Raw genomic sequence first — 27,753 nt, forward strand, 5'->3', positions numbered from 1 at the left:
GTCACGGTAACCGCGTGAACGAATTTAAAAGAATGACCTTCCGATCCTATTTTGCACCGTATGCAACAGACTTACCACTTAGTGAATATAAGCTGCCAAGGCTCTCCCCTACATATAGGAATATTGTGGCATATCCCCATACGCACCGCCGCATACCATCTCCTCCTAACGAACGTGACCGACAAGGTTTATTAGAATGGCGTGTTGGGGTTCAGGAATCACTTACGGTCGGACTTGTTGAGAAGATGTCTTTTCTCAAAGAGGAAATGCTAGAGCAGTTGAAGTTCTCCAAGAAACTCGAAAACCAGCAAGAAAATCACAAAGACTTTTTACGTAATGAATTGCAGGCGCTGGCACAGTCAATATCAAAGATGAAGGAAGAAGTTCATGTAAGTTATTTTCCATGTCATTTTTATCGGATTCGATAGTTCACCATGGGTAGCTCGCCTACATAAATGCTACCTGTAACATTGGATCACCAAGGATTCTAGTTCATTATGTTAGGTGTATATTTGGGTCAGAATGGGAGCGCCAATTAGTACGCACATGGTAAAAACACAATGGATGTTGATTCTTCAATAGTAAGACTTCGTAGGGATTCCAATACAGTTTGATTAAGCGTAGATACGCGTCGTTTCATGTTAAAAGGTGCAAATTAGCGAGTGCCGCACACTCATTCGGACAGCTTCGAGGGCGAGCCATGTGTCGTATAATTCATGCTTTCACAGGTTTGCTTTGTTGCTCGATTTAATTCATGCTTTCACAGGTTTGCTTTGTTTGCTCGATTCTTGTCATCATTATCATCATCATCATCATCACCTAAAGCAACAACAGGAGAGAACACTGATGCTTCATCCCCGCACAAATCCGCTAATATTTGGATAAACGATATAAAACACAGGAAAAAGTGCTACAAGGAACGGGGTCTAGTAATATGCTAGCAAAAACCGCCGATGTTTCTACACTCATAAGACTCACTCAGGCAAACTTGATGCAAAATGGCGTCACAGAAGCTTGTGATATCGGCTAGTTGCCATAGTGTTCTGTGTTTCCGACCAGACACAGGTTCATCAGAGATTCTCTTATATTGTAGGAGCGAAGCTATCAACATGCAGTGTGGTTGAAACCATGTCACTAGTCGTGCCAAAAAGAACTGAGGTCACATATAGACTTTCTAGTTCAACACGTATAGTTTCTGTTGTGCCAGGGGTCGCCTTGTGCAAAAAACACACATATCTAGCTAATACCCATCTAGAGTACATCTTTGGGTTCAAGCGGTCCTGCTTAATATGGCTAAAATAGCCCACAAATGTGTTGTCAGAATTTGATGCCGAGAGATATTCTTTAGATAGTGAGTTCTTTGTTTCACTTTGAAGTTTTGTCACCCATTGTTCACTGTCAAGCAACATTGGTAGACCACAGTAAAACTCAGTGGCGGGATTAACTTTTGGTTGTCAAACGAATTACTCAATCATCAGTAGGTGAATGATACTGCTGAAGGGATAAAGCACGACTAATTCAGTTTTCGTGAACTTCAAATGACAGAGGACAAACGCATAGCCGAAATGGGTACCGCACAGTTAGACGAATAGAAGTATTTGAGCTGTAATTAGCTTATCTCTCCTCAACAATGTAAAAATTATTCGTAGTGAAAGCCGTTTTCATGGCTTTTGAGGATGAACGTATTATTTCCATTTTCGCATTTTATTCAGATTGACCCATCCGTCAATGATTATGTAAAAGATTACTAGCTCATCAATAGTTTATTCAACTAAGCTTGCCGTTTATGGGATTTGTATTATGAGTAGAGCCCTATCCTCAAGTATTCTTTAAGGCTAAGTTCAGGAGTAAGTGCTTGCCATATGCTTCAGTTTTGACAAAGGAAAAATAGATATGAAAACTTCTGTGGAATCGTTAAACCTTCAGACAAACTAACTACTATATTATGTTATTGTTGCTATTTTATTTGTAATCTATTTGAGACTTCCTACATAGCCGTGATTTAACCGTAAACAAGAGGAAGAATTTTTCTCTAGACCAGATGTAGCTTCACCAGGTGTGCAGAGTAAAGGTGTTGCTGGAACGCATGGGCAAGCTGCCGGAATAATTTACTTTTACATGCTGTGCTTATAAAATATAAACGAAATTTATAGTTCCTCCACGTGAAATATTTAGTAGTTCACTGCACTTCTGATCTTGTTTCATCACCTCATAATTTAAAAAAATAATTGAACCGCTTGCCTATCATCTAAGTAGTAGCTGCTGCAAACTGTCATGTTAATTAATATTTAATCAACTCTCTGTTTAAGAGACCTTAAAAATTATGCCAAGCTTTTAAATAGAATCAGACAGCTGAAATTGGCATCAAAATACGGCACTTACAGTCGCTGCGGGCTGTTGGGAATAATATTATGTTGTACCATCAAATTCGTTGATTGGCATGATTTAAATCTTTCGGTTTTTTAGGTATACTGACGCCCTGATATTTGTCCTGTTTGCTCCAAAGTGGCCTTTAACTTCCCATGTTTAATATTCTGAAAATTTATGATTGCGCTTCACTTTAGTTACCCCCTATTATTTTCACTAAAACGGTGATATGCTTCGACACACTCCGGAGCACTCTGATAAGACACTGGGTTCAGCACATTAGCGTGCAACCAAAACTGTGGAATTCCGCAGACTTTTTGGGGTGGATAAGCCACATCATTTGTCGACGAAGACATTGGGGAAAATAGAGCATACTCACATGTGCATTGTATGTAAGTAACTCCAACTGCATTTGTATACGGAGGATATCTCTGCCTATTTTGGGAAGTTTGAACAAGCAAAAAACTGAATTTTCGACACCCAAATAGTAGCGAACCTGCAGCTTATGCAAGAAGGCACCACCAGCCTTTGCGGTAAACCTTGCGACAGTCAGTGGTGATTATTTTGGACTTCTTTACAAAAGCAAGGCAACAGTAAAGTTTGTTCGCAGCCCACTGGTGTTTAATCCAAATCTTTTCACGGTTCTTAGCTCTAATTACGTATATTACGTGTTTGTAATAGTCGGATCTTGTGGGTTAAAATTGCATGAGATATTTGAGCAACTTTACTATACCTCGATTGCATGCACTCTTTTAGATAGCAAATCTGGCCTTATAAAGTTAGCTTGCGTAATACGCTGCCATAGGAATGTTTATCTTTGCAGATTTATAAATGACAAACAGAACATCAACACTCGTTCCCACTTTTAGACCACACGTTATGCTTAAGTGTAAAGTGTAGTTACTTCAGTATTGGCTAGAATATCCCGTTGTGATTTGCCAAATCTTGAAGATGTTATCTCAGCTAAAATAATATGAATTACCTATTTCTTATTTTTTCTTACCTTTTTTTCTTACCTTTTTCTTACTTTTGTTTTACTTCTTTAGCTTTGGTTGGCATTTAAACCTTTGTTGTAGACATAGTATCCACATTGTGGGCATTGCTTTTAACCCACTACTGATGAGTATACTACTTAACTTGGCTGAAAACTGACGGTTTGTGTAAAAGTTGACATATGTCAATTTTATTTTCATTGTTTTACTTTGAATGACTAATGTAGTCTAGAAAGCACTCTTAACGAGTGTTAGTTGGTGTTTTGTTAACGATTATTTTCTTCATTAAATATCATGACAAATTTGGTTATATTCACTTGTTTGTAAAGTTACGTTAACTGTTGCTAACAAACTCATCCCGAATTTATTCTTGTTTGAACTCGTGGTCTTTTGAAAATAACTGTCATGCACAGAATATTTTTCTAAGATTAATCGAGAAGGCTAGTGGTGGACGATTTGACGGGAGTCATTTTTGTGAGAGATTTAAGGTTGAGGTTATCAACAGTCTAATGGTGGTGAATCTCAAACCTGTGATTCAAGATGGGGTTTTTGATTAAAATACCTGTAAGCAAATGATCTCAAAGGAATTGAGATTTACTTGTCCAGTTGCATTAAAAATGTGTCTTAATGATGTTAATGCGCTCTTTTTCTAAAAAGAACAGTTCAATAAAGTTTAAATAGTGGTGTAATGAAGTCAGCGGAGTGCTTCATAATAGACTATTCCAAAAGGAAAAAATGTTGGTTAAGTTCACCTTTGCAACGCCAGCGCTGAAATCTTCAAGGACAAATCTTACTTTGCACTGATGAATTTTCACGGAAATTGTGGGATTGCTTTGTAGTATTCGTTTACATCTGATTATTAGTCGATGAGTATTCAGGAAAGTTCGGGAAAATAAAGTAAAATGAAATAAATTCAAAGCTAATTTTAAATCCGGTCTGAATACTGTGTTCATTAAGAACGACAGCAATGACACAAAAAATATTCCTTTTCTGTTCAACAGGCTGTAGCATCGTTTTTAGTTGATGCGTGTACTGATGATTTGAAAGGCTGCTTATTTTCCAGGATCATCATAATAACAGGTTGCAGTATATTTCCTGAAACGATTATTGATGTGACTTTTCACACACTCACATACTTAGCATCCAAACTGCATAACCACTCACCTTGAACCAATTCTCTCCCAAAACTGAGATCATTGATAACCTGGCATGGATTTAGTGCCAGCACAGCAGGCTCACTACAAACCTTTCTAGTTTTATCGGTGGATTGTCATCACAGTTTGTTAGAACGTTTGTTTTGAAGTGTAGAGTAAACTACAAACTGGTGGCCCTAAGCAATCATCTTAAGGCTGATAAGCCATAAAACAAATTCAGACTATGTGAGCGAAACGTTTAGTTTCTAGGATCGCCTTTCAGTCATTTTCAGCATTAGTACTAAGCAAATAAAGGGAGCTTAAGTGAGCTTACCTTAAAAAATTGTGGTTTCTTCATACGCTTTATTCTGGCTACGCCTGTTTACTCAAGTGAGTTTTAAAAATGTGGTTTTAACGGCCTGTTTCCTGCAAGATTTACCTCTGTTCTTCATCCAACTTTGTGGGCAGGCTCCATATAATCAGATAAGGTCTATATTCTTTGCCACCAAATGCTTTTGGGCTTGGCTGAACGTGAATGCTTTCCGTGAAAGTACTTTGTGGAGCCACCCACTTTCGGAAGGACACCTTATAAACAGGATGTTATTTTAAGACAAGCGCACCGCGTCTCAGAAGCCAGTGGCTATACGGCTGTGTATACGATTACTTTTACCAGGATTTTGAAGAAAATGTGCGGGACAAATGGCAAACGGTTAATTCTGCTGCGATAACCTTACGTAATTTGGAAAACCATCACACTACCAGCCTGGCCGACGTGCGGTGAGTGTGCCTACAAGGTTGGTTTTCTTAGTGAGCATTTGTTTTCTCGTAGTATGCCACGCAATACGATAAGCACTAATGTCAGATTAGCAAAACTCTAACGCATAGTCTATCCACAGACAATCCACTTGTCTTGCCTTGTTTTAAATCGGGATCTTTGCGGCCGAAAACCGTTTGTATTTGTACCCAGGTGAGTTTGTATTTAAAACGGGGGATTTGTCTACCAGGTTTCCTCAATAGATTTGTTTTGATCGGTCAAAATCTCTCAGATGTGATACATTCAAACTTGAGAATTCCATAAACCCTTCCAAGTTTCCCTACCATTCTCCAAGGCGAAGCTCTCTTGCCATAAAACTTTGCTTTGCTTTTTGTTGCAAGATGAGTAAGCCGTAAGTTAAACGCATCAACCAGAGGGTACACTGCGCTTACCGAAAGCTTCATAAGTTTGGACTTTCAAACTATCGACCTACATTCAACATAAAATCTTGTAATCCTTACCCATCCAAACATCATATGTTGACTGTTGGGAAGCATAAGTGGGGCCTGTTACTGATGGCGGATGAAAAGCAGGCTAGTCCACGATGTCAAACCAGTGTGGGTCACTGAACCTTTGTTAATGAGGCTTTATTGCAGCGATATCTCTGACTGACATGTGTGCTCCAATCAACTTTAGATCAAGTGACTTCCTCACTAAAAGCCACACTGGCTCTCAGCAGCAAAATTTCTCAATTGTACACTAGCTGACACAGTGCTTTGTAGACCATTATTTATGTCTTAAAGTGAAAACTTCAAACTCTGCACGTCAAAAGTGAAAATGTACGACAGAGTCATCGAACCGGTTTGTTTAGGGCTGGAGCGACAGGTAAACAATTTTAAACTACGAGTTGAGCGTGGTTCGTAAAGTGATGCCAAACTGTAGGACGGAGTGAACCCGTTCAGTTTTGGCATGGAAAAGCAGTTATTTCAGAGATTTCCAAGAGTTACTTCCGTTTTGACCGTTGGGAGCATTTTGACTCTTCATTCGAGCAGGATAGACAAAGTTATATATAAGAGGAATAATAATGTACTGGCAGCTTCAACTTTTTTTCACATCGGTAACTTTTGCTACGCTCTTATATTTAACAGGGTGCACATATGACGCAAAGTAGATGTGCCAAAAAGTGAACAGCTCAAGTTTGCAGGTAAAGTTGCACAGATCATCGTCGGTTTGTCCGCAAAGCTTGTTGCCAATGTTCTACCGAGGGTCACAAGCAAATAAGCCATAGGAGCACAATCACTGAAGCACTACTACTGTTTGCCTCACTAAGGCACATGGATGATGTTACCTTAATCGTGGGCGCAAGGTTTGCATCGAATTTTCCCAACTTAGGAAACGAAATAACGGCTATCTAATCGCAGTTTATCCAGATACCCTGTGGTAATATTTAGCTTCAGCTGTAAGCGATTTGACACATGTTTGTTTCCCAAAGTTTAGGCTACAAACTGTGGTTTCATCAGCCATCATACACTTTAACTTTCGGGATGATTTATAGCATACGGTTTTGGTCGATCTTGACATGTAGCAAACCTATTGAAATACCTGTGGGAGGCTTTGAAGTAGGTGTACCGCACCGGTTTGTCTCCACTTTCAAATAACAACCAAAGTATCTGGACGCTCTTTCAAGGCTTTGCTTTTTATTTTTTGTCCCGTTAGGAGTCGAATCACCAGAAGCGATCAGGCAATCAATTTATTATCACAAAAAATCGCACAACTGGGTGAAGAGCTTCGGGCGATGAATGAGTCACACAGACGCGATATACAGGAAGTCCACGGGATGATGAAGGCAAATGAGCAAAAGGTATTTTACCGGTTTATTTACTTCTATATAATCCCTGACTATATGATTACAGACGTGGTGCACAGCGCAACGCAAAGCAACATTTTACGCTAACGGACAAATTAGCTTTGGTTTTTTGTCCATGTGTTTCGTTCTTTAGCTAAAGGCAAGGTAGGTGTATATAATTGGATGGGTAATATTCACATACCCCCTCTATGAGTGTTACATAGGTTCTATGAGAATTTTTAGACCCGTTTTTTTCACAAATCCGCATGACAAAATCTGTGTAAGCTCAGAGTATCTGCCAAAACTGGTAGCGAACGCAACGAGTGTCACGCGCGCTATCATCGTTGTTTATTCAACATACCTAGCTGGCTAGTTGAGGAACGACGGGTAAATATCTCGAACGATATATAAAAAAACCTTTACCAGCGCATTGTCTTTTGCCTTCTGTTCGTCGTTCACTCATAATGTTTTTGTGCACCAGTGAAGCGGTCCCAACTTTCATGAGGATGACGCTGATTGATTCAAACAGAATAGGTTACATGAAAATAAGAAAGGGTAAAAGGCGCATTCAATGATTATTCTCAGAGAAAAACAACCAAACTACTTGAGTTCCCTTTTAGGTTACGATAACAAGCGGTGTGCGTCGATTCGTATTATATATGGTGATGATCGGGTTAGATCCGTACTGGGTACGTTCCAGAGATGATGGAATGCTGCTCCTAGCCGAAGGTTTTGCTTGACAACAGTTCTTAAATGACTGACTGATACCACCACGTTTCTTCTGGCTGCGAACACCATAGAAATGCGGAAGCTTTAAACACGGTGTATTACGTCACATGCGATCAATCCAGAGCTTCCACCTCATTTTCCTTGTAAACTTTTGCAAACGTGCTATAACAAGTGAATCGTCGCTGAATATCGCGGCCAAGAACACTTGTGACTGGTTTATTGCCCTTGGAAGAGCCATTGGGTTGCGACAATTTTCCTCAAAGTTGTCATGAATTAGGCATGGCTGGTTCTGTAACTAGATATTTAGTTCTCATATTTGATTATGAGAATCATGTATTTATTATAAACACATAGTCCAGGATGGGTTAAGAAATGTTACTGTAAAGTGTTCCTTTTTTCGGTGGCTAAATCAGATGGTGGCAATGTTCCACAACGNTGCTGTCCATTTTTAAGACAGAAAATATCATCTGAGCTCAACCGGAAACCTCCGGAATTGTTTGCTTGGTACTTTATTATTTCTAACTTATCAAAAGCGCGATATCGGAATGTCATAAATATGGGACTAACTTAACTTCTGTCGGCAACATTTTATTTCGCAAATAACTACCTCCAAACATGTAATAAACGGTCGCTTCTTTTAGCACCAAGGGGTGACCATGTATAAAAAATTGTATGCACTTTAGTGCATTCTACCTGAATGGAAGTCACTGGGTGGTATACATTTACAGCACAGCTGTTTCACTAACTCAGTTCCGATGAATTGTTTATTACTACGGTCTTTGATGTCTTATATAAACTTTCAGATGGCTTTGGGGAAAGAAGACCTCACTGGGATATGGAACTTGCTACGGGTATCCTGAATTAAAACGTATTCGTTGTCTTATGCTAACAGCCCAGTTTGTTGTGGCCTATGAGCAATGTTCAACATCTGTCCTCTTTTCGCACCATCATCAACCATTTATTTGAAGGGTTACAAGTTATGTCCTCTTGCTTCTTAACAATGGTTGTTTGGTGCTGTTGCCATGACAGTTTTGCATTGTCTATCACCTGGCCAAATATTCTCTTGAGAAATGGTTGTCAAAAATAATTGAAGGTTGGTTTCTACCATAAAAGAGAGAAAATTTCATCAACTGATCGTATAATCGAAAAATTGCGCATATTCTAGTTAGTTTCCTTTTAATCTACATTCATTTATTAGAAAAGAAGCCAAATAAGTCTGGCTGTTGGCAAAGTTTTATCTCAACTTTCCGCAGTGCATTTCCAGTTACTCACACAGCATACGTTATCGGATAGTCAACGATCCAAAGATGTAAAATAGACGATGGTGCTTGTCTTGGACCGAAAACTATTTTGTGCTGTGGTTGAAGAACACCGTTTATGAAGGTTTTCCTTAATCTGCTGCACACCTTTTGAAGTGATTGCTGGGCAGTTCACAATGTGTGGCTGCTAAGTTTAGTAATGAAGGTAGAAGACTAGCCAACGAGGGCACAAAACTTCAGTTGTCTTCTACCTCGGAAGACAACAAACAATGCGTATTTGTCTATTGTAATCTATCAAAATCGTCATGGGTTATTTGCGAATTTTAAGCAATTAGGCATGTATCAAAGTCCTCTATAACAAGTCGCAACACATATATTCTGTCCAATTCAAGCAATTCTACGTCTACAGATAGACGGAAAATAGAAGTTTGTGGAGTTTCAAGTTCTTCACTTATCCGAATGCTCACAAAACACGCTTAGAAATATCCCAGTTCTTGGTGGATCACAAATTGTCACTTCAAAGTTGACTGAATGGTTTTCTACTCTAAACATCACATTAGGAGAAAAGGGTCTTTGACAGCAGGCTTTTCATCGAGAGTCTTCATCCTAAGTGGTTAAGTAAGGTAAAGTGTGTGAAAAAGAGAGCTTGGACAAAGTGGTTTTTTGAGATACCAGATGTGTATTAGAACGGCATGCAGGTCTGTCTAGCTCCACCAACTTATTCGATATTCGAGGGAGGTGAGACATCTCGGGACAATCGGGCACCATTCGTTCGCGGTTCTGGATGGCAGATTTTGTTACTCAAAATACTGCAACCTGTCCACAATGTCTGTCCATCAAAGATAACGTAAAGGGCCAAGGAAGAACTATTCCTTCGAAGTAGGCCCTAGGACGCTTTTAGAAGACGGTGAAAAGGAATAAAAACAATTGGGAAAGAAACAAGGTAGGCTAACTGGTCAGTACAGCAATAAATATCGTTCTCACGAACCACATTTTTCATAGGTACTAAGAAAATTTGGAGATTCCAGTAGATTTCCTCCGAGAAGTCAAGTAAATTCAAGCTGATAACACGCGAGGAATGATGTGTCTACCCGGTTGTTGTGAACTGCGCTTGTAGAGTGGACCTTTTGAATTTGAGTCCCAACATGCTAACATTCACATACTAGTGGCTAATTGAGCATGAGATTGAATGGCACTTAGAAAGGATACAATGCTCTCGGTGCTGTTCAGTGGGAGAGTTGTCATCACGTGACCTGGTATCAAACTGACTCTTAATCGGTACCTTTCCAGAGGAAGACCAATGTGATGACATCTTGTTTAAGGGATTGTGAGCAGCTACACGTAGCGGAACACAGTACCCCAAAAAAAGGTACGGTACTTTTTGGCTTTTTACCATCCACTTATTCTGAACATAGTTGAGCACATTTTGAACAGTATGTTTCACGGACATGCCTCACTGAAAAAATCTCTCAATATTTCTCACACACAAACGTATTTGTGCCTTTTAAGCTGTGTTAGATCCATGTGTCATGTCTCCAAACGCCAAATGCACAGAGATGTTGTCATCTTAGATAGATAACAATGGAAAATGTGGCAGGCCAAATTATTTTTACCTCCCGTTTCTTTGAAGAGTGGTGATCTCAATATCGAAGTTGATAGAACCTTCCAGCGCTTAACGCAGACTATTCAGCGTACCCAGGAAGATCTCCAAAAACAGATACTTGATCTGGAGCGTAGGTTACTGCAACAAATTGCTGATACACAAAGGGAGATCCACGCCTATGTATCCAACTCACTGGGCGAGAGAAACCAATTGGAGTCAAGGGTGATGGAAAGTCTGAATGAAATGTTCAACGAGGTAGAACAGCGCGTGGTGAGTTATAAGCATCGACGTTTAATTCGTTTCGAACAACGATCAAAGCATGACCGCCGACTAAATGGAAACTTGTTTTTTTTGTTTCATAAGGGTAGACACAACCTACTCTGTGCAGAAGGACCATTCTCAGGAAAAGTCAGAACTCAAACGAAACACTTTTTTGGTTTCTGATAGTAGGTTTCAATAGCAAGGCCGCCGAGAGAAGATCCAAGTAACAAGGGCATTTTATTTAACCTCGTTGAGTTTGTTATGGTATGAGGTCGATATACAAAAAACTATGATTTACGAGTTTCATGTCGGAAATTTAAAAACACCGGGTATGTTGTGCTACGGTGCGTTTTATGACAAAGCAAGTCTTTCCATAAGCTGTTGAGTTACGGCACGGAAGCAGTCCCCACTTATAGTACTTGGCAGTGCGACAGTGCTCAGTGGTTTAGGCACGAACTTACTGACCGGAAAGCCCGTGGTTCAAGCCAGATGTCTGCATCTCGTCTGCTCCTGTCTAAGTTCGGGAAACCTGGCAGCATCATTGTCCTCGTGCTTCCTTGTCTTCGTATGGCAGTTATGCAGCGGAACGGTATTGAATTTAGACGGTTAGTATTATTACTACTGCTATCATGATTAGTCGCTAGGGACAAGGGAGGTATTGGATGAAAAGCGAATGAAAATCGAAACCTACTCGATTAGACAATGTGCATTTGAATGCAACTTCGCCTTTTGACCGTTTTCATCTTGCATGGAAAGCACGAGCAGTGGAGTTTAAATTTAAGTTATTTGGTACAGCAGTGGGATATTAGTCCCATCTTCACGGACTGCGTGTGGTACGTAAGCATTTAACCAACCGATCGTGTGGCTATTTAGAGACTTTCAATGGTTCCCCGTGGGCCATCACTGTACCTTTATTTCTTTCTTCTCTTTTGAAGGAAAGTAACTTTGACTTTTGTAGATTAATCAAATCAGAGGTGCGCAAAATGGAATTTTCTGCGTCTGCTTTAGTTGACTTGGTGTAAAGAGCCTATCGCCTTATCGGCTCTTCTCTTCTGTTGTCACCTCATAAATCAAGACAACATCGGGACAAGGGCACTCAGTATTCTGTAGTATGTCATCCGAACCAAGAGCAAATCTTGTAGATCCATATTTAAAAAAAAAACACTCGAAGTGAATCTGTTGCATCACCTTCATATAGGTCTACTTCCTACGAGTTTTCTCAGACTACTGATATACTATGTGATTGTTATATCTGTAATTAACCATCGGAAACCTCTTATTATGTATAGAGCTTAGCCGAGCAGAGGGCCGAAGAAGCCAGAGTGGATGAAGAACTTGAGGCCAGGGTGAACGACTATGAAAAAGAAATGACCACATTCAGACAACAAGTATTGAATACCTTCAAGGTGAGTCTAGCAGCCACTTGTTGATGCTTGAATGCTGTCAACTTGTGGTCGGTATAATGCTGAATGATGGCTTGTGTTTCGTTAGTATGATTTTTGAAGAGCTTTATGCGTTAGCGCACTCAACACGTTTCGAATTTGAATGGCTCTCTTGATACCAAATTCGGTTGTATTTACTCCGCTAACAGTTCAATGTAGTCGATACCAGACGTAGTGAAAAGGCTACAATCGAACTGCATTCGCTTTTTCAGTCATTTGCAATGTTTTTCCTGGAATGAGTGATCATATCTACAGGGTTTAACTTCTGATATGTATGTGGACAGAACAGCCGTGTTGCCTCTGGGCAAACTGAAAATATTGCACAATAGGCTTTCAAACGGGCAAACCCTGGTTGGGTTATCCTTTGTCTGTTTGGTGGGTCACCGAAAAGTAAGGTTCAAAAGACAGGAGAGCGAACAAATAATTAAGGCCGACTGCCATCGTCCTGCGTCTTTTTTGGAGGAGGTTATGCAACCACAATTGCATAACATGGCCTGTTTTGCGCTTTCCCCTCTAACCACCTTTCATGCGCAAGTTCATCGGTGCAATTTATGCCCTTTCGTTTCCGGGAATTCTTGTCCTGTTCCGAACAAGCCTTGTCATCGCCGTCTATGCAGCCCATCGCGCGTCATGTTCTCTATGCCAAGTACGTGCGTATTGTAACCAGTTACTGACTACTTAAATTTTGGATAGTAGACGCTGTTTAATATATTACGCACACTTGACCTACCAGGTTCGTTCTCGTCGGGGGAGATAAAACTGTGTTTTAATCATTCCACACAGGAAGTTGAAATGCGCATGAATCGGCTATCGGATGAGCTATACGAAAACCACCGTGGCCTAGTTGATGCCGTCCGGGAAGAGATGCGGCAGGGGTTTTGCACAACTCACGACACCATCTCAAACATGAAGTCAGTTCTTGAGAGCAAGATTCGTATTTCTGAGGAGAATTTGCAGTTGGAACTTGGGCAGCTGCGCAAGCTTGTTGTATTGACATAAGTGCACCAAGAACTGTGACAAACCGGTCTTTATTGCTTCAATCCCCTTATCGGATTCGGAGACAGCTCTTTTTCAAGCACTGATTGGCCTACATACTGCTGATATTTTTTTGCATCCCTTCTTTCCCAGTGTGATTATGATATGTATTTCACTAACCTTTTTCATAACATCGATAACAACCAATTTGCATGATTTCGGTGACTTTACTGTGCCTAAAATGGTGGATGATTTAAATCGACTTCAAGATATAATGCCACCAAACCCAAAATTACGAGGTCAAATTTAGTGTGCAAATATTAGGGGATTCGTCAAAATATCATTGAACGGAACATCGTGCAGGAATCTACAATCACCGCGAACGCTTCAGCATTAATGTTACAAAACCTACTTAATTTTCGCATCCGGAACATGAAGCCTCCTAATAGAACCAAGTATATTCCTGAGTGTGCTAGGAAAAAATGCGTACCTAAACTGAATTTATAAAAGGTAAAACTTTGCGTTTTGCATAGGAATAAATCTTTCGTAACTGGATGTTTCATGGTATTCCATCATCTTTAAGTCAGGAAACGGGTGTCCGTTCATATACGCACTTGTCTGTAAGGGATCCATCGTGTCTACGCAAGACATAATACAGATTTTGCGACAGCGGGACCAAGTTCCAGATTCCTATTGCTATGTAACGTGCCAGTTCATCCGATGAGAGCTATTCAAAATCTTCATTCGAACACTGCGTACAGTTTGAATGAATCATAAGGCTATTTCAATTGAAGTTCCTACAGGTCAACTTTTGGTATCAGGTCCGGTCCGCTGATCAGTAGTGATATCTCATGAAGCATCCATGGGTAGGGGGCTCACGCTTATGCGACGTAATTTCTGCACAATTTGGTTGGTTACACTTGTAACAGACCCTACGACACAGAATTTATGGGCATACTGTAACTGAAATCGTGTACGGTGTGTCTAGTTAGTAGCGTTATTCGCGTCTCTCTCTTTGTGTTTTGTGTTGCACTGAAACCTCTATGCCGAAAAAGCAGGACACTCGTCCGCCAAAAGTGTGTATGCAATTGTCATTACGTCACCGACTGATTCAACACTGCATTCGTCGGCGGTAACTGAGCCACACAATCTTACTAGTGAATAATTCAGCCGGCTAGAGTAACTACAGGTTGTTCACGCTTGTCCTCTGGTGATGGGCTCATCCTGATTCGCAGCGGTTTTCACTGTGACTATCTGAAGTGCCTAGATCCGGCCGGGCACGCAAATTACACATTTAGGTCATCCCAGACGAATGCGTAATCAATAATCAAAAACTTGCGTTTAGTATACATGATATACGTATTGAAAACTACTGAGAACTATTGGGAACTATTGAGATCTTTTACAAAATCTCTTCCAATCGCCAGTGTCCTAGTGGATTCCTTGGTGTTAGCAAATACAACGACCTCAGCTTTTCCTCATTCCCTAGCCATAGTCAGCCAGAGAAACAAAAATTTGGAAGCGGGGTAAAGTGAGAGGGGTAGAAGAAATTGTGGAGTTTCAGGCGGCTAGTACAGTGGTAGAAAGTATTATCCAGCAGCAATCGAAATTGAGATTCTTCCGAGCCCGAAAGGTTCCCAGATGGCAGTTAAACTATCAGTCCGCCGTAAGTAGCTTTTTTCCGAAGTTCATATCAAAGTTTCCAAACTAACCATCCCATATGGAGCAACAACATATATTGTCACGTAGCAGTCCATTATTTTGACGTTAACTATACAGTGTTATAGTCCAGCTGCTGTTGGAAATGGCTTAAAGGTCGACTGCTGTCCTGTTGCAGAGGATTTCATGTTACAACAAATCCAGTGGGGAAAAATGTAGTTTTACGTAAGAAATAAGTATTTCCCGGGAAAATGGTGTACACTCCGTGTGAATTATTAGAACTGAAAATGTTTTGGTATGGAGCAAGGACTAGAGATCGAAAACTCTGGGATGCAAAAGTTTAATCGACGCTGGTCCCAAATACATGACATCCAATGGCTGAGGAGAGCAGAACAACCGTTTCTGCAGACGAAAGTTGAGAGAGCGAACGGTGACAAACTGGGAGACGTTTCCTCGTGTTCTACAACTCACAGTGCTGTTAATTCCCATTATGGGGTTGATCTTCCCAAGTTTTCCACATTTTAATCTAATTTCATCTCACCTCCACCGGAGTTTCGCAGCTAGGCGTTGATTCCTAGTACCAAGTGTGACTAAACAGCTCGAGGAAACAGCTAAATAAAAATGAAAAAAAAACTGTGGAAGCTCCTTGTCACCATTCTTACTTGGACCGAGTATCTAGCCTTAGAATCATTCGTGCCATTTATTATTTGCTCCGCGGCAGCTTGATGCACACCTGCTGAGTCCTCATCAACAACGCATTCATTGATGTTTTACGATTTCCCAAAATGCTGTTGTCTGGTAGCCCCTGTCTGTGGAACATCTTTCAGCACTCTCTGTATCTGACCATCAGTAACTCCGACGCACTGCAAGAGTCTGATAGAAACATCAGATTAGTTTTACTGAGTTGTATCAGATGGTTTTCACGAGAGGCATCGAACCCTTGATAGATCAGCTGACCACACTCCATAGATTACTCTGGTTAGGCCAGAGAGTCATTTGCCTCATACAGCTCCTTTTTCCCAGTCACGTGGCGTTTAGTCTGGAATCTGACACTAGAGCATAAAAGTCCAGACCAGTTAATTCAGTCGCGTTGTTAACTACCAGCTTCTCAAATGGGGACTGGGGGGGGGGGGGGTGACGGAACTGGTTGTAAGAAGCCCTGACGGATGAGCTAAAGTGAGGCAGTCGATGGTGACTCTGCATCAGGCCTATAGTCTTCACTGGCTGAAAAACCAACCGGCTGTCACCCAAATCACCGATCAATTCAGTCAAGACCCGCAGTCGTCCGTAGAGGGCCCGCGCCCCGGGAAACTTCCTCCCATCCACAGAACCATCCTTTTGAAGCAGCCTCGGAGAAGAGTTGTTTTGTGCCAAATCTTCATAAAAATCATCCTCAAGAAATGGCGATATTCATTTTAAACCTTTCTAAGCCGCCCATTCCTCACGAAGCTTTAACGTATAAGGAGTGAAACTGGCTACCATTACTATTGGCTTAATTATCCGGTAGTGCAGCGCCCGAAGTTTTGTTTTGTAGTTACTGGGTTGCGGGTGCAGTCTTATATAGGGTTTCTTTCCTTTGGTTCGTTCTGTGTAGGCCCGAAGTTTTGTTTTGTAGTTACTGGGTTGCGGGTGCAGTCTTATATAGGGTTTCTTTCCTTTGGTTACGTTCTGTGTAGTAATAAGTAAGTTATAATCGCCATCGCACCCGGTGTGGAACAGCAGAAACTTTCGAACTTATGAGCCTTTGGCTTACCGGTTTCATGCTCACTTAGTTGACGTTATAAACGTATAAGACAATCCACCCACTGACAAGGGTGACATTTGCTATCAGGAAAACGTAATAACGAGCGCACTCAGAGAAGTAGGTCGATTGAGATGGAGTGAACTAAGCGGACTTCTGCGAATGGCTTGGTGAGATGCCCAGAAAGTTCTTTCTTTTAGCCACTGTTTTATATTTGAGACCGTACCTCAAATGAGACCGCGGGCAACATGAAAAGCGTGACATTTTGATCTGAAGGCCACCACAGAACAAACTCAAGCCATATGGTTAATAAGTCCAAGATCCGCGGTTTTTTACTGTGCATTGATACAGTGATTTCTATCCCAATGAGGCGAAGTTTTTTGTGTTCAGTGTCCCAGCATTCTCGTAATATTCCGAATGTAAGAGAAAGCAGGCCGTTTGGTAAAGGTTCGCCAGCCAAAAGATGTTCATACGCTGAATAACTCGCAAGCATTTATGTCTTACAGGCTGGGCTTAACTGTAGGTTACGGGTTTACGATTACAAGAGCTTTCCTATACTCGTGCGCAAAAAGTGTTTGAAGTTCGAATTAGCGTCAGTTTGATCCATTTCGTCTGCACTTTCGAAGACTTGACACTGATATGTTTTCAGACAAATTTAACCAAGTAAAAAGGTGATAACTTTAAGAAAAAGGTCTCGTATTTGTCTAAAATGTTTACCTAAATGTTGGTTTACCTGATTACCCGATTTGGCTAGGTGTCATTCAACTGCCACTTATCATATATGCGCCAGCTAATGAAACTACAAGCGGGAAGCCGAATATTTCTTCACTCAAGATGCGGAATGAAGGTCCATGAGACATACGGCAGATAAGAAACCCATATAGCCCTTTACACCGATTTTCTATAGCAGTGTTTTGCGATACTGAACGAAGGAGCACGAGGCAAAGCTCATTGCAAGTGACTGGCAATTTACCGGTCAGCAGAATAGGTGAATGACAGACTCATCGCTAAAATTACAGCAGCAGGTGAACAACAACTGAACTGCAAGTTGGGAATGAGGTTGAAAAGGTTGTCGAACATTAGGAGGGAGTGAATATACTGGATGTTGATGAGGTGGGTTACTCACCTCTGTATTCATCATTACCACTTCCAAGGAGAGCCGATTTCCGGGAGCTCTCCAAAAGCTACTCTCGTTTTGACTCACTGGATGGTTTCTGACCCTTCATTTACGCTCGCGTATAAATGAGAAGTCTGCATAGTTGTTTCGCTCATTAGGGTAGTAAAGAAATACTTTTCGGAAGGGTTCTTGCTGCGAACCTGTACTTTCTATCTCCTATCTCCACCAATCCCAAAGCACGCAGACGTGATTCATCCGGGGGAATTAGGAGTCTTCAGGTTAATTTCTTACATGTGACTTATGATGCTTTTAAGTATTAGGAAACTTTCACAGTCACGAAAAAGATACTGTTTTTCCACACTTAGGACTCATAGAACTGTTTTTCTTCCGTGCTAGATCGTAGCAGTTGTGTCTATTGAAAGGTTCTGAAGACAACAACATATTGAGATACGTCCGGATTCTGGTTAATTTAACTCACGAGGTTTCCGAATATCTCGTTCTGAGGGAGTGATGTGTGATCAACAGAATAGATGAACCTGATTATCAACGTCGTTTTTGAGCTACAAGAGTTGCGTAACATACCTGACTGTTGAACAGGAAAAACAACACTAATGGAAGCAGCGATTTCACGCTTTGATGAAGGACAAGTTAGAAAAATCACATTCAGAAGTTCATTAGCATCTGTTTACTCCAAAATCTGACCAAAAGGGTTGTAGTACATGTCCTCTTGTTCATTCTCTAGAACTTCCAAGGGATTCTCAGTGACGGTGTGCAACCCATGGTGGTGGTTGTGCGGTACTGAGGCAAGAGGGGAACCTGTGGAAAGGGAAGTGGAAAAGTGTACAGGGTTTTTGTGAGTTTAAGTGGAGGTGTGATGATGTAGAAGGCTCCGCGGGGAAAACAGAGAAAAGAGCGGATCTATGTAAGGTGTGAGTGATGTTCATGGGAGTTAGTCTCGTTACTAACTCCTTATTTAGTATTTAAGATATGGCCAGAAGAGATTATGTGAAGCTGAAAAGAGTGGCCACGAAGGAAACCCTGGTCGCGGAATTGGATATAATGAGCAACAATAAAGAGGCGGAGTGACGGTTCTATGTCTGGGACAGGTAGTGACCCGACAGCTCACTTGGTATTCATGCAGGATTGGTTGCAGCGCACTTCATTAGAACCGCATCGAGCCGGTAGCAATTTCTTTCAGACAGTGTTTATGAGGAATATGCCATCGGAGCTTAGCAGACAATTAAGTTAGACGAGACTTATCCGCAGATTCACTCTTGATGGTTTGTATGACAAGGGAAATTTCGGTATGCCGACGGCTGATATACAACGTGAGGGGGTAAACTTTCGAAAGATCACAGAAGAAAAGGGGAACATGAAGATGAAAACCAGTTCAGCTACAGTTCACATTATTGAGGTGACGAACTCCGCCAGCTAATAGCTTGTTATCACACATTTTGCGAGCGTTTGGAACATCTCCTTCAGAGATATCTATGACAGACTGATAAAATCCTGGTAAATAGTTTTTCATGGACTTATTTTGTTTGATAGTGTTTCAGAGCTTTTAGACAACTTCCCAACAAACTGTCTAAATTCAGTTTATAAGCCTAACATTCAGGTTATGATTTCGTTGAACTGGTTACGCTTCCCCACACACACAGTCAATGTGGTGAACTAGTTAACGAAAGTTTAACATGGACTGCCGCGTGGAACCGCTTCACGTAGTCAACTGATCTAAATACAACGATACTACCTACCGAAACTATCTTTGTTCCCATCATTTCAAGCAGTATGAAGGATTGGAAGTCAAAAAATCTAACAAACTGCCGAAGAGACAATGTTTTTCTTTGAGGACTGCATGAGTTTGAGGCGGATGCGTTCCCGCGTCTTGTGGGCTATTCAAACTGGTGAGACTGTTATCAGTTGCGAAGCATTTCTTTCAGAGGAAGATCTCATTCAGTAGTGTTACTTTATGCATAAAAAACTACCGCATATAACGCTTGGCAAGCGGATTACTCACGCAAAGGAAGGACAGTGATGCCCTGCACACCCGAGACTGTATCCCATCTCTTGCTGCATTTTATGTCACACATTGCCCAGCGATCAGCCTCAATTTCAGGATATTCCATTCAAAAGTGTATTCGAAATGACAGGAAAATAGTAATAATATTTATTCGGTGTTCAGTGCCTGAAAACAGAATCTGTTTATGCTGTCCTACTGGTAGGATCTCCCATATATATATATATATATATATATATATCAGAGACACTGATGCTTCACTGCTGAGCAATAGTTAATCTAATCGTATTCAAAGCCTAAGAGTGAAAAGAGAGTGGGTGAGTGAGGGGCCCAGTGGTTGCTTATGTCAATCATTTTGGGGATGCCTACACCTCCAATCAGTCAGTCAGACAACTTCGAAAGAAACTGACAGTAAGAACACCACTGACGTCAACCAATGGCCATTTCTTGCATATCTCTAGGCAGACGCAGGCGTGTTCACGGCAACCCCATTCTGGAAAGCGTACAGCACCAACAACGATCAAGCTCTTCTATTGGTGGACTTTTTATTGGGGTGATTCGGGGAAGAGTTATGGGTTAAAGGCAATAAAGGTAACAGCCTAAACGCTTGTACCCCGTTGAGTGTTGGACTGGGCCATGTCTGACAATGTCTCTAACTTTCAGTTGGTAGCTATCCGCATCGAATCCCAAAATCATCATCAAACGAAACTTGAAGCTATAAACTCTGTACCTCTTAAAGCTAATGATATATTTATATATATAATACAGGGCAATCAACTTCCATTTTTCCCTATGAACCTCAAAACCGTTAAAATTCCTGGCTCGCATATAAACAGTAGAAAAATACAACTTCTCACTGGTTTTCCAGGAAGCCGACCATCACAGGCTAAGACCCCATGTTTACTTTCATCACCTAAAGCTTAATTGGATTGAGGCGAGAAGGCTTCTACCAAAATATTCAAACAGGGATTTTTTTTCTTGCGATTCGTCCATCACAGGCTAAGACCCCATGTTTACTTTCATCACCTAAAGCTTAATTGGATTGAGGCGAGAAGGCTTCTACCAAAATATTCAAACAGGGTTTTTTTCTGTGCGATTCCTCATTGCCGAGCTCTTGGAAATATCAATAAAACCTGTTGTCCAATGCCGACTACTTTAGAGTTACCTTTTCCTCAAATTTCGGGGATCACAAGTTTCAGCAGTAAAACTGTTTTTCAAACTGCTATTCGATTTACTCAGTTGGCTGAAAAATGCGGAACCGTAAAAAACGGACTAACTGAACCTAGAAGACTGCTGCCTTTGAAGGCAACACTTTTTGCGCGAGGTTGGGGAACTACCAGAATTATCTCAAGCCTTATCCATAATCAAATGCAAACACGTGTTTCAGACCCTTTCGACAAAATTATGAATGCAATATTTTCCTAATGCAGCTGAAAATGTTTTGAACTAGCATCGGTCGACAGAATAAACAGTTGGTTTCTTTCGTTTCTAAGTTCCAATTGCACGAGGAAACCAGAAATCCTGAATTTATCCTAAACACAGGTGAATTAGTTAGTTATACCTATCCTGGAACACTGCAAGTTGAGAAGCATGGTCTCGACTGAATGGATAGCAATCATGCCCAAAAATGTTTTAAAAAAACAGTCGGGAACAACGGCTGTAGGAGTTTGCGAAATTGCGTCCTCTCACTTCCCCCTAAAAGAGACCACAGTTACGGCGGTCTTGATCACATGCGATCGAGTAGTTGGACGCTGTTGCAGAAGCGTGTTAACCCAATTCCCAATTTGAGAGGTTACTGAAAACGGTCATGATTTTGCAGACCACGTGTAACCGACCTTACAACAAACGCTCAGCCGTTTGGGTGTTTGAAATGCTGTTCTCATAAATTCCAATAGAAACTGTTCTCCCTTCGTTTCTATGTGCCTGCATTGGTCAGGGAATCTGAGGAGGTATTTAGCCAAACTTATGATTAGCTTTTGCTTGAAAAATGTACTGTGGTATCAAATATCGTACCGTTTGCAACTTTAGGTGACCTCTATGCAGCATATTCAGCTGAAGAATATCATAAACGAATGATCCAGCTGAGATCCAGTTCACTCCATGGTTAAAATCAAATTGCTTTGCACATGGGTGTACTTTGCGAAGCATTTGGCTACATTCGGAATTCTGTCTTGGTGCGAATCTCCACTCCGAAATGAATTTAAGCTGCAATTTCCAGAAAAGCGGAAAAAGCACCATCTTCGCAACTCAACTAGCACCTTTCTCCGCTACTGTGATGAGCTGAATTGGTGCTGTCGGCATCCAGTGGCTGTGAGGCTAACCACAAGAATACAGCGGCAGGTGGAATGTGTGAGTTAATCGGTCGGTTCAAGAATGACAACGTAGCTTATCACCCTTTGGAAGGCACCATACCTTTCCATCACCTCATTTATGGTGAAGAAGCAGGCTCCATTTCTTCGAATGATGTGGTACCTAAGCGTGGAACCAAACTAGGGAGCAGCTAAAAACAACTAGACGGGTGCTTAGCATGGAAAAATGCTTCGTTTAGGACATCGAAATGAGTGCTTTTGAAGCTAATGGGTCTCAGAAAGTCACTTAAATTCTGGAAGCCAGTTTCTGCGTAGTTGACGCAATTGTACCTGTTGAACATGGATGTAGTTACAGAGCGGACGACTTATTGGTAGGGAGTGGTGAAGGACGATAAGTTAAACACTCCGGAGTCCCACTACATGTGGTCTACATGCGTGAACCAGAATCTTTTCTTGTCATTAGAGGACAACCTAAAGAGGTGACTGAAACCTACTGAAACCTATACCTGATTCTAATTTCCCGAATTTGATGGGCTCATGTTGGTTCAGTCTCGTATGCAAGGACTTCAGTTAACGATGGGGGAAATCAGTCAGTCTGAAATGGCCGTCAAAGATACACAAGTGCTCCAGTAAATTCACTCAAGTTTGACGGTTTTACTTGAGTGTTGGCAACTACTTCATTTTCTGGAAACGGTCAAACGATTTTACTCCAGAAACTTAGCGTAAACTGAGTACATAACCCACCAACTCGTGCACCACATTTATTTTAACTGGTACCTGCGAATGTTAAATGATGGTGTTTACGATCTATGACATGTGCCCTAGACTTTAGTAATATGTTAGCTGAGAAGTAGAATTACAGAAAAAGTCCTCGTTCTTTTGGAGATCTCAATACCTGCTCAACAGTTTCTCTAACGACCACAGGGTTGAACGATCTGACGGGGTTCCAACTCTTCCTGTGCTATGCAGACCACCTGCCTGGTGTCGGATTTAACCTCAAGCTTTGAATCAAACAATCGCCAGTTATGGCTAATGAATTAACCTAAATATGCAACTCTCATTCTGGGTTGTAAATTTATGGTTTTTAAATTCCAGTGTTGTCTAACTCGGAAAAATCAAATCACATCTCACCTGTTTTAGGGTCGATACTCTGGAGGCAATTTTGATTTTTGGGATCATCCAGTTGGGCAGCATCCTCCATTGGTACAGAGTACATCATGTAAAAATTGCACATTTCATCATTTCTGGTATGTCTAGAATAGGTGCAACACCACAAAGAACAGGTTAGTCCGGTGAGAAAAAATTGTGCAGATTTTTTGTGAAAAGTGATAGAAGCGCGTCAGTTCAGTTAAAAGCTAATAGTAAGCAGTTACGAAAGTCACCCTGATTACTGAAGTTCTTGAAATCGCTACCAGGTTTGGTGCGTATGTAAGTAGACCAAATGTCAGTCCAGATCACACAGATCACACAAATCTTGGGATGTCTGACGCTCATGAGAGGGTTATTCTAACCGGGATGTCAAGTTATTCCCTTCTCTTTCAAAGATCGGGAGAGTGCCCAGTGCCATACGGTCTGCACATTCATGGCTCTTGGAAAACCAGGGGCAATATCATCGTTCTAGGTATCCAAGTGTGGAAGGCCATCGCGTAAATGGCGTAAAACCATGATATTTGCTTTAAATAACAAACGAGAAGAAGGGCAGTTCCAGACTGCCAGTTTTGTACTCTCAGGCGTCGTTCGCAGTGGACAGTGGTTCAAGAAATTCAGGAGATTTCAGAGCTTCTGTTACATATGCCACTAAATATATCCTACAGTGGAACAAAAAGCGTACTCGTTCGCTGACCTACCCAATATAACGTCATTTTTGCCTGTCTGAGAAAAATGTTTCTTGGAGATTTGCCAAAACACTGGAGCTACCTACTTCCTCTGCTCTTAGTAGTAGTTGCATGTGCTGAACTGCATCGAATGATTGGTCCAGGCTTCAACTATGAAAAGCATGGTCGTTATAACAATCAGCATAATTACCGATCTACTGAGGACACCGAATTCAAAGAAGAAATCCATATTTTTGCCAAAAAGTGGTAAATAAGCGTGGTTTTGACTGTTTGTCATCTGATGAGCTCATCTGTATGTTCACGTGTTGCGGAGCTGCCTTACATTCACGGGAGCGGTACGTATGGACTGTAGAGAACTTCAGACTGCCGTTGTGCGTTGATCCGGCTACAGATTTTTATCAGTGGATACTTCTGCCAGCGATCTGTTCAGTCAGAAAATATCAGCCCACGATATTTACAACCCTTTCGTTACTTCCATTATGGACAAAGTAGTAGGTTTCTCGTAAGGTTGCTGAAAATTCTTCCACAGTCCACGACCGGTTTCGCCCTTCTTGGGGCTCATCAGGCGGACGAAGTCCCCGAGCTTCCGTCAACCTTATGTTCCACTTGAAACGGAATTGCACGAAATTCGCAAAATACACTCGGTTGCAAATAAATTTGGGAAGTTTCCCTGGAAATTTTATAGCGAAAATGAAGCCAGTTCATGGTGAAAAACTGAGAAACAATGTATAGGGCGCGAACTCAATGACCGAAAGGTCCGTGGTTCGAACCCGACATCTGCATCTCGACTGCTTCTGTCTAAGCTTCGACAACCTGCCTATAGAGAAACCCTATAGAGTTTTGAACTTGAAACCTTCCGGCTAATAGTCTGAACAATTAACGGTGTGAGTGAATAAAAGTAGTGACTCACCGCTCCTGACCAAACAAGCGCTCAAGCTACTAAGACGGCGGGTTCAGGACTCCCTAGGGTTTCATGAAATGCACACTACTGTGGATTGCCAATACGAACGAAACAGCTGTACAGTGCCTTTTTCGCTTTTCAGCACGGATTGGCTCCAATTACAGGATCAAATCTGAAGTAAAATCGCCAAACCTCCATACAACACCAATATTCTATGAGCAGCCTAGAGTAAGAATTTAATTGACTCGTTTCGTGGAACTTCCATATGATGGGTCATTAACTGAGGGACCTGTCAACACGAATGACTACGCGATGTAGATCCCATGAGTGAAGGATGGGTTGTACTGTATTCTGTTTAGTTGAGATCTAATCACACTACTGATCAGCAGCTCGTGGCCAAACGGCTGTCTTCAACCACCGGTCAGAAGGTAGCGGATTTGAAACTCTCTGAGTTTCGATGCACTCTCTGAGTAAGATGCGTACTTCTGAAGATTTCCAATAAGGATGGAACAGCTGTACCGTGTTTAACCAGGTTTTATCGTAGATTGGATTCAACTAAAGGACGAAATCACTACTAAAGGATGAACGTTCTGGGTGGATCGATCATCCTGGCAAGAATAATGGTGGACACGAATGTCGTGACAAGGAAACAAGTGGCAGTCGATGGAGTGTGTAAGTGACGGGAGATATCATCGTGTCTTCAGCCTAGATTCACTAAATCAAAATATTCAACTCACCCCATGCGAATTTCTCTGTCTTCATTGTTCATGAACAAGCAGCTGGCTTCCTTTGAAAGAGGAACCAATGGTGAACCGAGTTGTTATTCGAACTTACCAATTTGTCACCTGGTTGGACTTCTAGTGATTTGTTCAGAACAGGGTAGAAAGTCTGTGTAGGAAAAAAACAGGTGAGCGGCATGCAGCTAAACAGGCAAATGAGTAAGTTATTGGGCGTACTGAGTAAGCAGTTAGCTAAATGTTTCGTCAAGACAAACATGCGTACCTACCTGAGGTTCCTGGGGTGACTTTGTGCCAATTAGGTGCTTCACTCCATGGTGAATGACGTATGCGGTATTCAAAAGACCTGATGAAAACAAGAAGCAACGGATAAGTAATGCAGTGGGATTATATTTACCAGGACGCTGATGAGCGTTGTGGTTTTCCTTAGACTCAGTGTTCCCTCAAGTCTCCCCGTGCTTCTACCACGGAATGATGAACGGCATATTCGATAAGTTTGTGTGACAGGAAAAAGTGTTAATTGTAGAACAAACTTACCTATGAGATTCATCCCTACTGTCAAACATTTGCAGTGCGTGTTTTGAAAAACCTGATAGAGGTCTCTGGAACAATGGTTGAAACATCAGGCACTCAGCTAAGGAGTGTCCAACAACCACTTTTAAGTAGCTTAGTTCTGCTACGCAGATGTATCGTCGTCGTCACTGGCAACAATATACCGGTGGCAAATAATGGTGATTAATGACCATAAGATGAACGTACCGGCCTCACCTGACCAGAGAGGGATGACGGGAAACCGCAGCTGGATAGTCCATCTAGGAAGTAGAGTTAGGCACTCCACTTGTGGCATGTACTATACTGTATGTTTTCTATCCAAGTGCAAAAATAATCACTCGAACCTTAACTAGGTAGGGCCCAATATTTGGTTTGACAATAGCTGTCTTCAGTTTTTGCAACCAAGTCAGGGACTCTCGTCCACGAGCCTTCCGCAAACAACAGTTCCGTGGATAAAACAATGCTTCCTTATGTAGACGCAGCTGGACATACGTTTTACATGTCCCAGCCACTTAGGCCTGATGAACTCAGCAGATTTGGTGAGTAAAAATCACCACCAAGTACTCCCTTACACACCAATTTATTATGAACATTTATTGTGAACACTGCTGTACCACAACGGTTACGATGGCTGAAAGTTTCCCTGATTGGATCGGCCCAGTTTTAGAACACCAGAGTACGACTGCTTTTACAGTTGTCTCTGCTCGTATGGGTCTCTGGCATCAGAAACTGTTCCCATAAACAAATCGATCAGCAAACTCAAGTAACTCTCCGTGAAATTGCAGAAGGACACGAGGGGCCAAAAATATCGAAGCAATAATTTGAACTTTGAATGTGGAAAATACATGCTTAAACAAAGGATCACTCCGTGAAGTTCCGTGAATTGTAGAATGTGAAGGGCATCGGGTAATGGGATATTGTAACCCGGAATCTATTGGTCCTTCAGTATCGATACCACGATCCTTGCTCCCCGGAAGTGCACATTCCATGTTAATATCGATGACCAAACTGAACAGAATTGGGTACAGGACACGCCTGAACTCTATCAGTCGTAAGAAGATGCTCAGGCATTTAGTTGCAAACGGTTTCGTGTGCATGTGATGGGCGCGGTTTCAGTATCCACTGACAGATGCAAAGCTTCTGTCTTTGCAGGTAGAAAAGCATCTTCGTGTACATTTGTAAGCTGAGGAGTAATGAATGACTGGCCATGGGGTCTGGAAAGTGTATGTATTCCAACATAAGTTTATACAACCTAGCTAAAGTGGAACATAGAACAGCTCTGAACTATGAAACTCATTTGGTGTGGCCGTTCTATAATGCTTCAACACAAAGGCCCAGTACTGCTTCATAAAGTGAAAGAAGATAGCGACTCACACACCGCGTTTGCAGTCGAGTGATTTTACTGGCTGGTTGAAACGAATCCCCTGCATTCCCGGTTACACTAAAATTCATTAATTTTTGAAGCCTTTTGGTTCCACCGCGAAACCCCCCCCCCCCCCCCACCACTGAGCGTATCACACTCTT

General features: G+C 41.6%; 2 protein-coding genes across 2 annotated transcripts in view; one reads left to right on the forward strand and one right to left on the reverse strand.

Annotated features, from left to right (window-relative positions):
- Positions 1-32: 32 nt before the first annotated feature.
- T265_11258 (hypothetical protein) lies at positions 33-13,493 on the forward strand (the record flags this gene model as incomplete). The annotated part of the gene is made up of 6 exons (XM_009177865.1): positions 33-389; positions 5,166-5,269; positions 6,963-7,107; positions 10,711-10,953; positions 12,234-12,350; positions 13,170-13,493. The coding sequence occupies 6 exons, from the start codon at positions 33-35 to the stop codon at positions 13,383-13,385; spliced, it is 1,182 nt and encodes a 393-aa protein (XP_009176129.1).
- Positions 13,494-18,474: 4,981 nt separating this feature from the next.
- Positions 18,475-27,753, reverse strand: part of T265_11259 (hypothetical protein) — a gene marked incomplete at both ends in the record, with an annotated part of 27,315 nt that continues 18,036 nt past the window's right edge. Inside the window, 5 exons of the mRNA XM_009177866.1 lie at positions 18,475-18,694; positions 23,336-23,457; positions 25,678-25,727; positions 25,775-25,828; positions 25,947-26,023. Of these exons, the coding sequence (XP_009176130.1) occupies positions 18,564-18,694; positions 23,336-23,457; positions 25,678-25,727; positions 25,775-25,828; positions 25,947-26,023 (434 nt within the window). The remainder of the gene's footprint in view (positions 18,695-23,335; positions 23,458-25,677; positions 25,728-25,774; positions 25,829-25,946; positions 26,024-27,753) is intronic.

The sequence above is a fragment of the Opisthorchis viverrini genome, assembly GCF_000715545.1.
Source record: "Opisthorchis viverrini unplaced genomic scaffold opera_v5_464, whole genome shotgun sequence".
Classification (NCBI taxonomy): Eukaryota; Metazoa; Platyhelminthes; class Trematoda; order Opisthorchiida; family Opisthorchiidae; genus Opisthorchis; species Opisthorchis viverrini.